The sequence below is a fragment of the Ciconia boyciana genome, chromosome 18 (assembly GCF_034638445.1).
Source record: "Ciconia boyciana chromosome 18, ASM3463844v1, whole genome shotgun sequence".
Classification (NCBI taxonomy): Eukaryota; Metazoa; Chordata; class Aves; order Ciconiiformes; family Ciconiidae; genus Ciconia; species Ciconia boyciana.
The window spans coordinates 4,903,845-4,916,047 of NC_132951.1; the positions used below are offsets into that span (position 1 = coordinate 4,903,845).

At 40.7% G+C, this 12,203-nt stretch overlaps 2 protein-coding genes across 6 annotated transcripts in view; one reads left to right on the forward strand and one right to left on the reverse strand.

Moving 5' to 3' along the window:
• Positions 1-5: 5 nt before the first annotated feature.
• REXO4 (REX4 homolog, 3'-5' exonuclease) lies at positions 6-5,496 on the forward strand. The gene is made up of 8 exons (XM_072882707.1): positions 6-360; positions 698-1,056; positions 1,353-1,508; positions 1,727-1,920; positions 2,352-2,440; positions 3,016-3,090; positions 3,818-3,892; positions 4,641-5,496. Exons 1-8 carry the CDS (start codon positions 139-141, stop codon positions 4,737-4,739), a joined length of 1,269 nt encoding a protein of 422 aa, XP_072738808.1. The 5' UTR covers positions 6-138; the 3' UTR covers positions 4,740-5,496.
• STKLD1 (serine/threonine kinase like domain containing 1) overlaps positions 5,267-12,203 on the reverse strand; it is a 14,736-nt gene continuing 7,799 nt past the window's right edge. For 4 of the 5 annotated variants that reach the window (XM_072882706.1, XM_072882704.1, XM_072882703.1 and 1 more), the window contains 8 exons: positions 11,729-11,845; positions 11,019-11,153; positions 9,914-10,042; positions 8,658-8,786; positions 7,588-7,716; positions 6,907-7,044; positions 6,494-6,573; positions 5,267-5,400 (listed from right to left, as the gene is read on the reverse strand). In XM_072882706.1, the coding sequence (XP_072738807.1) occupies positions 5,353-5,400; positions 6,494-6,573; positions 6,907-7,044; positions 7,588-7,716; positions 8,658-8,786; positions 9,914-10,042; positions 11,019-11,153; positions 11,729-11,845 (905 nt within the window). In that variant the 3' untranslated portion in view covers positions 5,267-5,352. The remainder of the gene's footprint in view (positions 5,401-6,493; positions 6,574-6,906; positions 7,045-7,587; positions 7,717-8,657; positions 8,787-9,913; positions 10,043-11,018; positions 11,154-11,728; positions 11,846-12,203) is intronic. The other variant, XM_072882705.1, reaches the window with a different exon arrangement.

Consider the following 12,203-nt stretch of genomic DNA (forward strand, 5'->3'; position numbering starts at 1 on the left):
GAAGCGCGGGTCGTCGTTCCCCGCCGGGCCGGTGCGGCGCTGCTCGGGCCCGGCCCCGGCGTGGCGGGAGCGGTAGCTCCGGACCGGTTGGGACTCGCTTCCCCCGCCCCGGCGGCCCCGCGGAGGGGGTCAGGCCGCATGGCGAAGCAGAGCCCCGCCGCGGAGCCCGAGGCGCCGGGGCCGAGCGTCGCGGCCCGCAGCAAGGGCGGGAGGAGGAGGAGGAGGAGGAGGAAGGTCTGGCGCGGCCTTGGGGAAGCAGCGGCGGGGGCCGCGCCGAAAGGCCCCGACACGGCGATGGCGGTGGCAGCTCCCCCCCGCAGCCCCCGGGAGTTCTCCTCCAACTGGAAGGCGCTGCAGGAGGTGAGGGGGAGCGGGGGGATGCGCCTGGGCGAGCCGAGCCCCGGGGGGCTGGGACGGGGGAGCCGCCCGGGGCGGGCTGGGGCCGCGCTGTCGTTCTCTGAATGCAGTCCCACGTTGTCTGTAGTAATTAAAAACACCATAATAATCTTTGTGTCAACAAATAAAGTGCTGCGGGCAGGGATCCGGGACGTCCCGTTGCAGGTAATTCCCCTTAGGCCAGCTAGAGAGTGCAGGGCCACTTGGCACCGGGGCAGAGTGCCAGGAGCCCTTGGGAACCATGGTGGGGTCGGAAATGGAGGGAGACAATCCTTTTGGGGTTTTTTTTTTGTCATTTTAGCTACTGAAACAAAAGGCAAATAGCTCCAGCGAGTCCCTCTCTACATGTCAAACATACACCAAAAAGAAGCATCCACTCAAAGTGGGAAATAGCCAAGAAGTTGCAGCTGTCAATGGGAACGGGAATGTGGTAAAGTCCAAACCCACAAATAAAACGGACAATGGTTCTGCTAAAGACACTCCTCCTTTGGCTAAGCCTAAATCCAAGAGGGTTGCAACAGATAAGAATTTAAATGGCACCAAAAGCGACAGAAAAGGCCGCAAAGAAAAAAAGAAAAATGGCAACATTTTAAAGGAGAAAGGTGATATAAAACATAAGAGGAGGAAAGCTGAAGAATGTGCGGAGCAGCAACCCAAAGAGTGAGTACTTCAGGCATGATACATGCATGTGACTATTTAGTTTGGGAGGTGTACTTAAGGAGCACAGAGCAGTACATTCAAAACAGCTGCACTCTTCCAGACTAAATTTTGTGAGAAATAAGATGCATGCTGCCCCTGCTCCTCAGATATAGCAACAAACCTGCATAGGTGACAGTACTAGACTAATTTTCACAGAGTTAATTTCATGATTTAAAAAATAAATAAGCTTTTCCTACACTATGTAAATGGAAGACCGCTTTAAGACTGTTATATGTAATTAAATCTGTACTTACCAGGGCTGAAATCTGGTTTGATGACGTTGATCCAAAAGATATTGAAGCAGCAATAGGACCTGAAGCAGCAAAAATTGCTAGAAGAAATCTGGGACTCGAAACAGGCCAATCGAAACAGTCTGTGGAGCAGGTGCTGGTTAAAGAAAAGGCTTCTGAAGGGTGAGTGGCATGCCAGCAGGAAGGATGGCAGCAGAGGCATCACGATTATCTTCTCATAACTGTGATTTCCAGGTGCACAGCATACGCTGACATCTCCATGTGTCTGCTGACAGACGAACTGCTGAGTTTTCCCCATTTCTATCAACACGTGAACCTTGTGAACTCCGCTATGCATTCCCTGTAACAGAGGTGTCACCAAGCTGTCCTTTGTCTTTTAGGCTGACACAAGCTGTAGCCATGGACTGTGAGATGGTGGGAGTGGGACCCAAGGGTGAAGACAGTATTGTGGCTCGTGTGTCCATCGTGAACCAGTTTGGAAAGTGCATTTATGACAAGTATGTCAAGCCTACAGAAGAGGTGACTGATTACAGAACAGCTGTTAGTGGCATACGCCCTGAGAATATAAATACAGGTAGGAGGTTTTTTTCCCCCAAAATGTTCTTTAAGGAGGGAGAATTTAACAGGCTATCACAGAAGCCTCGTTGGCTTGGAAAAATTTTAGACCTATTTTGGGAAACATAAAACAAAACGTAGTCTGAACGCTAAGAAAAATTGTGGGAAGAAGTACTTTTTACAGAGTGGTCACTAATGCCCTAGAAGAAATTAACTCATGGATTATGGTATGGGAATAATAGAAAATTTATTTCCTTTTAGTGCTATGCTCTTTATAGAATTCTCTATGCTCTTGTAACAAGCAGAGGATTTAGTGTCCTGTACAAATTTGTATAGCTACAGTCCCAAGGATGCAATTGCCTCCACAAAGAAGATGCAGTGTTTTGACTGTAGTTTGCTTAGTTGTCTTCTGCATCTAATGGAAGGCATTTCATTGTGTGGTGGTTTTAGGTGAAGATTTTAAAACTGTTCAGAAGGAGGTCGCTGACATCTTGAACGGAAGGATTTTAGTCGGACATGCTTTACGCAATGATCTAAAGGTACACGGCTGCAGATTTGTTATTTTGAAGACAAGGCTCCAAAAATTTAAGATTTATTAACTTTAATACATCTTTGTGGTTCTGACGAACACACCTAAACTCCTAGAAACTACAGCTTTATCACCTGTCTCAGTTTCTTGTTATTTCATGCTGCACCAAGTATAGCCCTAGTCACTCGCCCACTAAAGTTCTTCAGCTTCCAAACTCTGTTGCGAATAGCACTGATCTGCTTACTGAAGAGCCAGGAAAGAAACAGGATTATGAAGAAACTGTTTGCATGCTTTGCTTAGCCCCCCAAAGCTCAGCCCCCAGAGACAGGTATCTTGTGTCATGCTGTACCAGCACTGCAGGTAGTCTCTACAGGCAGTGTCTCCAGATTCATTTCTGTTTCTCATACTAAGTAGAACTGTGGTTCTTGAATCCAGCCAGTGTCTGGATGATCTTGGTCTTGCCCATTCATGGTTTTGAACTGTCTCTTCTAACGCATGGAAGGAAAGAGCAGGAAGCCCTACATTCAACTGTGTAAGTTTCCACGCAACAGCACGCTTTGGACTGGAAAATGTGATTTCTTCTAGGTCCTATTTCTTGATCACCCTAAGAAGAAAATACGTGACACACAAAGATACAAGCCTTTCAGACAGAGAGTCAAGGTAAGAAACTGACAGGAAGGTGCACCTCAATTAACTGACTCTCAAGCTGCTGACTCCCAGCTGCTAGCTCACTCCTCCTACGCTTACCCCTGCCTGACCCCGTTCCTTCTTTCCTACCTGAAACAGGGATGCCTGCTTTTTGTCGTTTGAAAATACTAGTCTAGTTGAATGGTTACTTAGTGTTTGAAATATATCAGTAAGTTCCTTAGTTCAGTACAAACATTACCAGTAATACCTGTGCACAAAATTCAGTGGCTGTCCCATTCTTTAGCACTTGCATGTTCTTCATAATGCTTTTCTGGATAGCAGACTAAGACGGTACAGTTCTACTTACAGTAAGGCTTATGTGTTCTTCTTAATAGTATCATTCCATAGAGATATTAAAAAAAATATCTGGCTTCAAGTTTCTGCTTAGACTGCAGGAGTAAAGGTTCAGATTATAGGGAGATATTTTAAGTTTCATAACTATATACTCAGGTTTTCTTTCTCACAACAAAGGACTCCAAACATAAATCTTAGGGTTATGGTAATACACATAAAATCCTCTCAGCAGTGCATGCATAAATCTTGTAATTCATTAATTCTTCTTGACAGTTCACTGGTAGAAGCTGAGATGTGCTATACTTTGAGGAATACACTTACACTAATATTTTTATATATATACACACATCTATATATATATTTCAACTAGTGTGAGACAGCATGATTCTATCTTTTCTATTTCTAGAATCCACGGCCGTCATTGAAACTGCTCTGCGAGAGACTGCTAAATGTTCAAGTGCAGACATCAGAGCACTGCTCGGTATGTATCTCATCAGAACATACATTTTTGGGTAGATCAACAAGGTACTATGCATTAGCTCTAGGATCTGGCTTCCGTCCAGAATGCTGTGGCTTCATTCTAGCCTCTCGGTGAAAGTTAGCAAGCTCTGCTTGGACACCAGCATGCAGTAAGATTGCCATCTAAGCTTGCTTACTGTTACATGTCTCATATCTCTTGGATTATTGCCTTATTTTCATAAACTTCATTTGCACAAGTCAACAGTATTTTGTTTAAATATTAGTTCTTGTTATTTTAAGATCCCCAGAGGAAAAAAGTAATTCTCAAGTATCGACTGCTTACCTTAAAAGCAGCATTCTGCACCATTGTACTATGGTGGGTTGGATAAAATAGTGTGAGAGCCTACTACTGAATCTCAGCAGTTAGTTCCTTTCTTTCAGTGGACAGGAGGATATAATAGAGGAATGAACCGAAAAAGCAGGGCAAATTATGAGGGTATCTCCAAGACACTATCGAGAGTATTTTTTCATTATGGCTTTCCAAGTCACAATCAGAAGAAGTGCATAGCCTTGTGGTGGGCCGTGCATTCTGAACACATATTCATCCCCTTCCACTAGTCACAGAACCTAAATCTAGAAAGAGATTATGAAACGTTAATTGAAAGGCGGTATTAAAATGATGGAAGATTTAGCTGGTTATTAACAATGATGTTCTTAAACCATGTCAGCTATGTTTCATTAAGCCTCCTGTTTGTTCTGTTCTCTTTTAGATTCAGGATGCACAAGCAGCTATGAGACTGTACACCTTAGAGAAAAAGAAATGGGAAGCTGCTATGAAGAACAAATCTAACAAAAATTGTAAAACTTGAATGATTCTACACTATGTTTTTATCTGCAGCATTTGCTGGTTTCATGTCACATTCCAGGGCAAATTTAGAGAGAACTCAGAACTGACAGCAGCTACTTCATAAAATCAATCAGAAGACAATACTTCCTAACCTGGTACGTGACTGCTGCTGTACAAGAATACTGCTAGTATCCCCTTTCTGGATGGTTCCTATGTCTAATGCCTACCACCGTGTTTAAACAATACTTGTAACAAATGCCTGCATTTGTGAAGTACTTAATCAGTTCAATTTCTGCAAGGAAAATATACACTGAATAAGTTTAAAAAAAAGTGTTTTTAAATTACAATAGATGAAGGAAGAAACTGTCATTGCTTTGCTGAAACTCCCAAGACTAAAAGCTTTATTTCAAATATTTTAAAAGTCTACAAAGTCAGGTGAATTATTAATTATTGCTGTTAGTCTCACAGTTGTGGTACCTAAATCCACAGAATATATAACTGTTTATATATTATTAAAGGCCCAATATTAATCTTTCTGGTGACAAAAATGTTTTAAAATATTTCTGGAGGATCCAAGCTTTTATATCTGAACCAGAAGTGTACAAGTCTTGTTCTTATACAAAAAAGTTTTTCTTTTACTTCCGCAGTTTCAAAAGCGTTGCATCCACAAGGGTCATTATCTCCTGGAGAGAAATGTGAGAATTGTCAAATAGATTACCTTGTTGCTTCACTTAGTTTTATATTCCTTTATTAATAAAAACACTGTGTCTAACATAAGCCTTTAAAGTGAGTGGTGGGGTCTGATTCTGCAAAATCCAAAACAACTGCAATTACCAGACTGAATACTAATGCTGTGATTTAAATAATCTAAATAGATACTGGAAGGTAAGGAGGAATGGGTTTTGGAGATTTAGCAGTTGCATGTCGCACACTATTGCCAGAACGAGAGAGTGTTCTGGTCTTGTCTGTCTGTGCTGTTTGTCAACAGAGGACACAGGGAACAACAAATTACAACAGAAGAGGGAGCTTTCTTCTCTTTTGTGATTCTTTTTTCTGCACTACTTTATAGCTGCAGTGTTCATTAAAATGGTGCAGGCAATGGCTGTGGGAGACACTGGAGAACAAGTCTGCGTGTAACTGTCTGAGACAAATTATGTAAGCTGGCTAAATGCGTAACTAAAAAGAGCAAAGTTTAATACTAACCAGTTTTATTGGCTTGATGAACAAACTTCTAATTACTGGTTTCTTGATGGCAAGCCATTGCAAAGGAAATACTAGTGTAACACATTAAATAGCTTTGATAACTTTGCTGTTTCTGGTGTTTCAACAGTTACATTTTTTCAGTATGACTACGTGTTAGAACTTAATGTAAGTTAAATCTTCAGGCAAACTGTCACAAGGGTTAGTTTTGTTGTTTGGTTTTTAAGGATGTCACTTACAAAGCAAAAATAATTGGATGTAATATACTTTATTCCTGTAAACTTTAGCCTGTTTTAGTGTGAAGAATGTAGTAAATTAATGCAATGCAATGTTGCAAGAGACCAGAACATAGTTTTAAAAAATTACAGCACAAAGCATAAAGAAAAAAAACCTTCCAACTACTTGTTTTCAGTAGTTAGAAATATTCTTACTCTGAACTCTCACTCTTCACCCCATATACACATAATTCTGTAAATTTCTGCACTACGTAATTCCAGCTATTTGAGAATTATAAAATCCATGACCAGAAACAATATACTAAGCATCCACCCTATTATCACAGTGACTTCTACATACCGTGCTAGATGGAAAACATCTTTTTATTTCAGACAGCAGTTCTTCCATTTTCTGGGACAGCATATCCAGCACAACGTCATCTGTAATGTAAATGAACAGGATAATTTACAGTTACAACTGCCGATGGTTTCAGCAGGAGCTAAAGGAGAGCAGGGAGGGGACAGATCTACACACACAGAAGGCAAGTAAGATGAAGTTATAACATTATAATATCAGAGGGGCATTTATAATTATTCAAGAAGTGGGATGAACTCTGTTCCAATTCATCCTCCTTTCTCAGATACATGAGAATATATTCTCTCTTTCCTGAGAGCAACTAACACGTCCCTGAGCAGCTGCTGTTACGGTTTTCTTTACTATCTTTTGGGGGCTGGGGAGAGGAAGATACTTGACAAGCACCACCACCATCTCACCATACTGAACCATCTCGTTAATCAGCACACAGATATTTTCCACCACTTCTGGATCATCAAAGTGAAGGTGGTATGCATCTTTGATCTGGTTGATTCCACTGCCTTTTGAATCCGTTATAAATCTCAAAGCTGATATTTCTGAAAGGGAGACAAACACTGCTGCGCTAATTGGTAGCTGCAGACTGCATTACCTGCTTTCCAGTCCCCTGCTCCAGCTAGCACACATGTAATATTTTTCCAGGAAGTCATGTCCATTATTGTCAGCCTTCCTAAAAGCTATTCTGAAGCATATTTGGGCAACAAGTAGAAGACCATATATGGAGCCGACACTGTCATGCACGGCAGAATGATATTTTCATGTTTACTGTTTTCACGTTGATTGAGCTCTACCCATTTGCACAGTTGAAACAACTTCATTGTAAAATAAGTAACAAAACACTCTCGAGTTACTAATGGATCAGATTGGGCTGATCTAATACTTCTCATACATGCATGCTGGGTGCACGGGAAGAAAAAATTTGCACCTCCAGTTTCACTATTTTCTCTTCCAGTCCTGCAAGGAAAGATTAACTCGGGAGAGCGGATGCCAATCCCAATCCCACTATGAACTCTTGAACTATACAGAAACATCTACTTCTGAGCCGATTTGCAATTAATAAAAAAAGGATTGCTGAATGTTACCAGATAGCCTTAGAAGGCTTGCTAATGCCAGGCAGGCGTTCTTCACCAGCATTGGTCTTTCTAGGTGCATCCTGAGCGCATCCAGCAGAAGCGCTGTTGTGGGCTCATATTCATTTTCACTTAAGCAACCTTTAAAAAAAAACCAAAATAGCAAAAAACAAATAAAAAGCCACACAACACACAAACTCCCAAAACTTCAAAATACTGAAAAGCCTTTAAAACACTCATCAGCATTTCAACTTCTGCCTCCTGTTTCTGAAATGACTTTTTAATAATGCAACAAAAGTTACAAAAAGCATGTGAAAACCTGTATTGCAGTAAAAAAGGCCCAATAACATCTTATGAGTTGATCCAGGGGTCTAGGAGAAATTTCTGATACATCTTCTACGTCAAGATTCCCTTTCATTCTCCAAGCCAAAAGGAACGGAGAGTCCTGAATAATCAACCTATTCTGCTGGTGGGTACTAGAAACGAGATTGCTTGGGGTGTTTTACTCAGCTCTTCCTAGTGGAACGATGGTATAAGCACAGGGCAGTAGGTAAACACATGGCAATATTCTTGCGAGGAAGAAATAAGACAAGAGTAGTACTGCAAGGATGCATTCCTTAGTGCATATGCTAATGAGAGACATATGCGTTTTATTTTTTAATCTGAAATATCATTCCCAATTTACAAAGCAAATGGCATAAAAACAACCCTCCTAGACCATGCTGCACAACACTAATGCTGTGTTCAAAGGAGTAACACAAATGGGATTCTTGGTCTTGAGAGAAGCCAGAGGGAATGCCCTGCACAACGAGGTTCTTGTAGCTGCCCATCATTACAGTAACCACCAGCAGTATCCAGTTATATAATTGCTACAGCTCATCAAAAATAGCTTCATTAGGGAACGTTAGAGAGCAAGTGCATGGAAGACCAGTTAAGAGAGGATCAAGTTCCTAACTCTGCTGCCATCTGCAGAGCCTGCTAAGGCCAAGCAGCCTGTATTTCAAGGATCACCACTGACACAGATGTGTTTGGCATACTAGCCTTTTCTGTGCACAAGGGACAAGAAGGCTGGGAAAACACACCTTGGAGTGACAACACCCATAGAGCCGAGCAAGCTGACTCCGTAACTGTTCCGTTCTGGAGGTGCTCTTGAAGGACGGCAGAGGTAACAGGGACAGCACTTTTCAGCAATGCTTGGTCTACATTATTCTCTGAATCACCATAACAAAAAGGAAATGCATCAAGCAGACTTAATCAAGTAATAATATCATAAGCACATTGTATATCAAATTGTATCAGTTAAAACCTTAATGGGTGGTGGCGCTGGAGTAATGCAACATTGTTTTAGTATGGGACAACAGCAAAGGGAAGGAATTTAAAGTGTACAAAAACAAATCAAATTTTACAGGACTAACAAATAGTGTTTATTGCAGAAAGCTGAACTTCTCCAGGAACTAGGTTTCTTTGCCATTTAAATTATACATGGGGATCACAGCAAGAAACCTCCAAAAATAACCACCTTTTTGACAGAATATGGTCTGCAGGATGGATATTTAGCTGGTCACATAAATCAAATGGGCAGTTTGTTGCACAGAGGGAATAAAAACACACAAAGTCCAATTGTGCACACTCTGTGCTTTCAGCCTTCCTTGACGATTAGAACACCACACACCTATACAAGAACATGCCACAGAAACAAATCCCCTAAACTCGCAGCGTGGTCTCGTAAGAAGGGGTCAGCTCAAGCAATCACCCATGGCTCTCCAACACTGTGGGATGATGCTGGTTTAGTTCTAAGGCAATGGGAAGAGTACACTTGCACCTTGCCAATCACATTTATTTTGGAAAAGCAAGTCTCTAGGAGATGTCCAACTCAAGATTTAGCCTAGCGCTGCCAAGAGAAGTGTGATGCAAAGAAATAAGATGCTATTAATTCCAAATGCTATTCTGATACCTAATCTAATATGCTGTTTGCACTGCACTCCCTCTGCTAAGAGCAGAGCAAAACCACGACTGACAAACCAGAAACTGCGTGTACCCTTTCATTTCTGACAGTCTGTTGACAAGCCACATCTTTGCCTAAACAGTAAAGATTTGACTTTGACACCTTACCACAAAAAGGGTTGCTAAAAAGTCTGCATTAGTTTTTAGTTCTCTCTCATTTAACTCCGGATCACTTAAAGTTATTCTGGTAGTGCTGTGGAGACATCTCTCCAGAATGGGAGAAAGAAGAAAAAAACAGTCCCACCAACAGGAATGTCTGAACTCAATTAGGCACAATACCTGCTGCCTTTCAGTCACATGAGTCTAGGCACAATACTTGCTGTGTTCTACTTACCACTCACAGCCAAGCTCCAGAGAACTCCACAGCAAGAGAGGCAGATCTTTTCATTATGAAGAAAATTTCTTAAAATTGACAGAAGGTCTGGAATTACTCCAACTTTCCTTAGATTCTCTGCAGCAACTTCTGAAAAAACACAGAAAGAGAAATTCTATGGACTCTGGTATTTTTGTCCCACTCGCTGTCCTTGAAACAGACAGCACCACTAACCATATTTAAACAGTGATAACAAACCAGTAACATGATACCATCAGCTGGACAAAAGAAAGCAAGAGAACAGACCGAATTCTTTAACAAAAGGCACTTAAGCATAGTGTTTAGCACAAGTGACCCTTTCAAACTGATGTTTGGCCATCCTTTTTCCTTACAGATCCAAAATTTACAGAGCAGAAAAGGAACTGAGAGGGTATAAATTACTGTTTTTCAAATGTTTTCCATTAGCAATTCAAGCTACCTTAGCTTCAGAATTAGGAAACACTGTATAAAAATAGTTTGGTCTTAGATGGTAAATTTATTTGTACATGACACTTTGTACTTTTTTTTTTTAAAGATGATCCCCTTGCTGCTAAATCCTTCTGTAACCATTTATAAAAACGGTCTTCTGATGACTGTTGAACTGACACTGAAAACAAGTAAACAAGTAAAAAAATACTATAAACATTTAGCAATTACAATCTCAGGAGAAAAACCAAAGTAGAGAAATTAAGTAGAATGGTTTCAATTCACCATGGCACAGCCAAAAATAAAATCCAGGTTCCATGCCCTCATTTTCCCAAGCACTACTATTTGCACAGTTTGTACTTGTTCCCAAAACAAGACGAAATACAGGACCACTCTAATAGATACAATTCTGTAAGCACCTGAAGCCTCAGCAGTGTATCTTATACTTTCAGGAGTGTTACATTACCAATATCTAGTCAATCTTACCAATAATTAAAAAAATCTTACCACTATTACCAAAGTATTACTAAATCTTACCACTATTAAACTAATACCTACAGACATCCACATCTCTCAGTGAAGTCACAAGTTCTGCATTATATCTTGGATTATAAAAGTAGAAACATAAGAATATTTCCCAAAAATGAACAAGGTGACCCACCACTGGCTGAAATCATCATCAATAATGTGCAGACCAACGAAAGTAACTCTTCATTTTCAGAGTGTTTTCTCACTGTGTCTAACAGAAAGCTGGTCACATTCTCATCCAGGGCCATCACCACATCCTGTTCTAGAGCTGTCAAAAGTAAACAGTTGAACAGAACAAAGATTTCAGTGGCTTTGAATGAAGTCTGAACCCCCTGCTGTCAGCATAAGTAAAACATGCAATTAACTGTATTTCTTCACATAACATATCCAAAAGTTAGTTTAAATTTTCTTTTTGTGAAACACAACTCTTACTATTTTCAAGCTTGTATCATTGTCAGGTGTTAATTGGGGTAAATTGCCAAGAAAGTGACAGCAGGGACCACACAAGAGACCAAAACATACTTTTATGGTTTGAAATTCAATACCAGAACACTGAGAGTCTTATTTATGCACTCTAACACTCTACACAACATGAAAACAAACTTGGTAGCCTAAGATCAGTAGCCTGTATTTTAAATTAACACTAACACAGAATTCATGTATGCCAGTCCTGAAGAAAGTCCATGAGAATCCAGACTCTTAAAGCTGGTTAAATTCCTCTATTACTTTAAATTTATCCCCTAAAATCATTACTGGACCTATTTCAAACCTTATCTGCTACATCTAACTTTACAAGAGATAGGCTGTATTACCCAGCATAAGTTGGAAGTCTCATAACTGTACCTTGACTAAGAATTTCAAGCAGTAAACTGCAACCATCTACTTGTAACTTGAGAGAATCTGCATGAGTCTTCATGGCAAAAGTGATAAATTCTGTGACTGTTAGCAGATAGGGCAAGGCTGCAGGGAAAATAAATTATTTGAGACAGCATTCAGTTACACAGTCAATTGCTTAGAACGCTCAGTGGGTATCTATGCTCCAAAACACAAGAGTTCCAGTCTCAAATTTGAGTCCCTATGATGATGTGATATGGCAGAACAACGCTCTTGAATCAAAGAGAACAAAATGCAAGTCAAGATGGAACAATACAGAGTGAATTCTGTAGTCTCTATGGGAAATGCCTCTATTAAGAGAGCTGCAAGGCTATGCAAGCCAAGCGTAGCCAGCACGTTCCTCATTAAGTCACACTGGCATCATTCACTGGTCATGTAGCAAGTTGTGTGGTAGAACATTGTGCACGAGCCCAAACCCATGTTT

Excerpts from the sequence above, each read along its gene's own strand:
- REXO4 (XM_072882707.1), top strand. The coding sequence starts at position 139 with ATGGCGAAGCAGAGCCCCGCCGCGGAGCCCGAGGCGCCGGGGCCGAGC. Across the intron at positions 1,509-1,726 it reads AAAGAAAAGGCTTCTGAAGG|GCTGACACAAGCTGTAGCCA; the intron begins GTGAGTGGCATG and ends TTTGTCTTTTAG. Across the intron at positions 3,893-4,640 it reads AGACATCAGAGCACTGCTCG|ATTCAGGATGCACAAGCAGC; the intron begins GTATGTATCTCA and ends GTTCTCTTTTAG.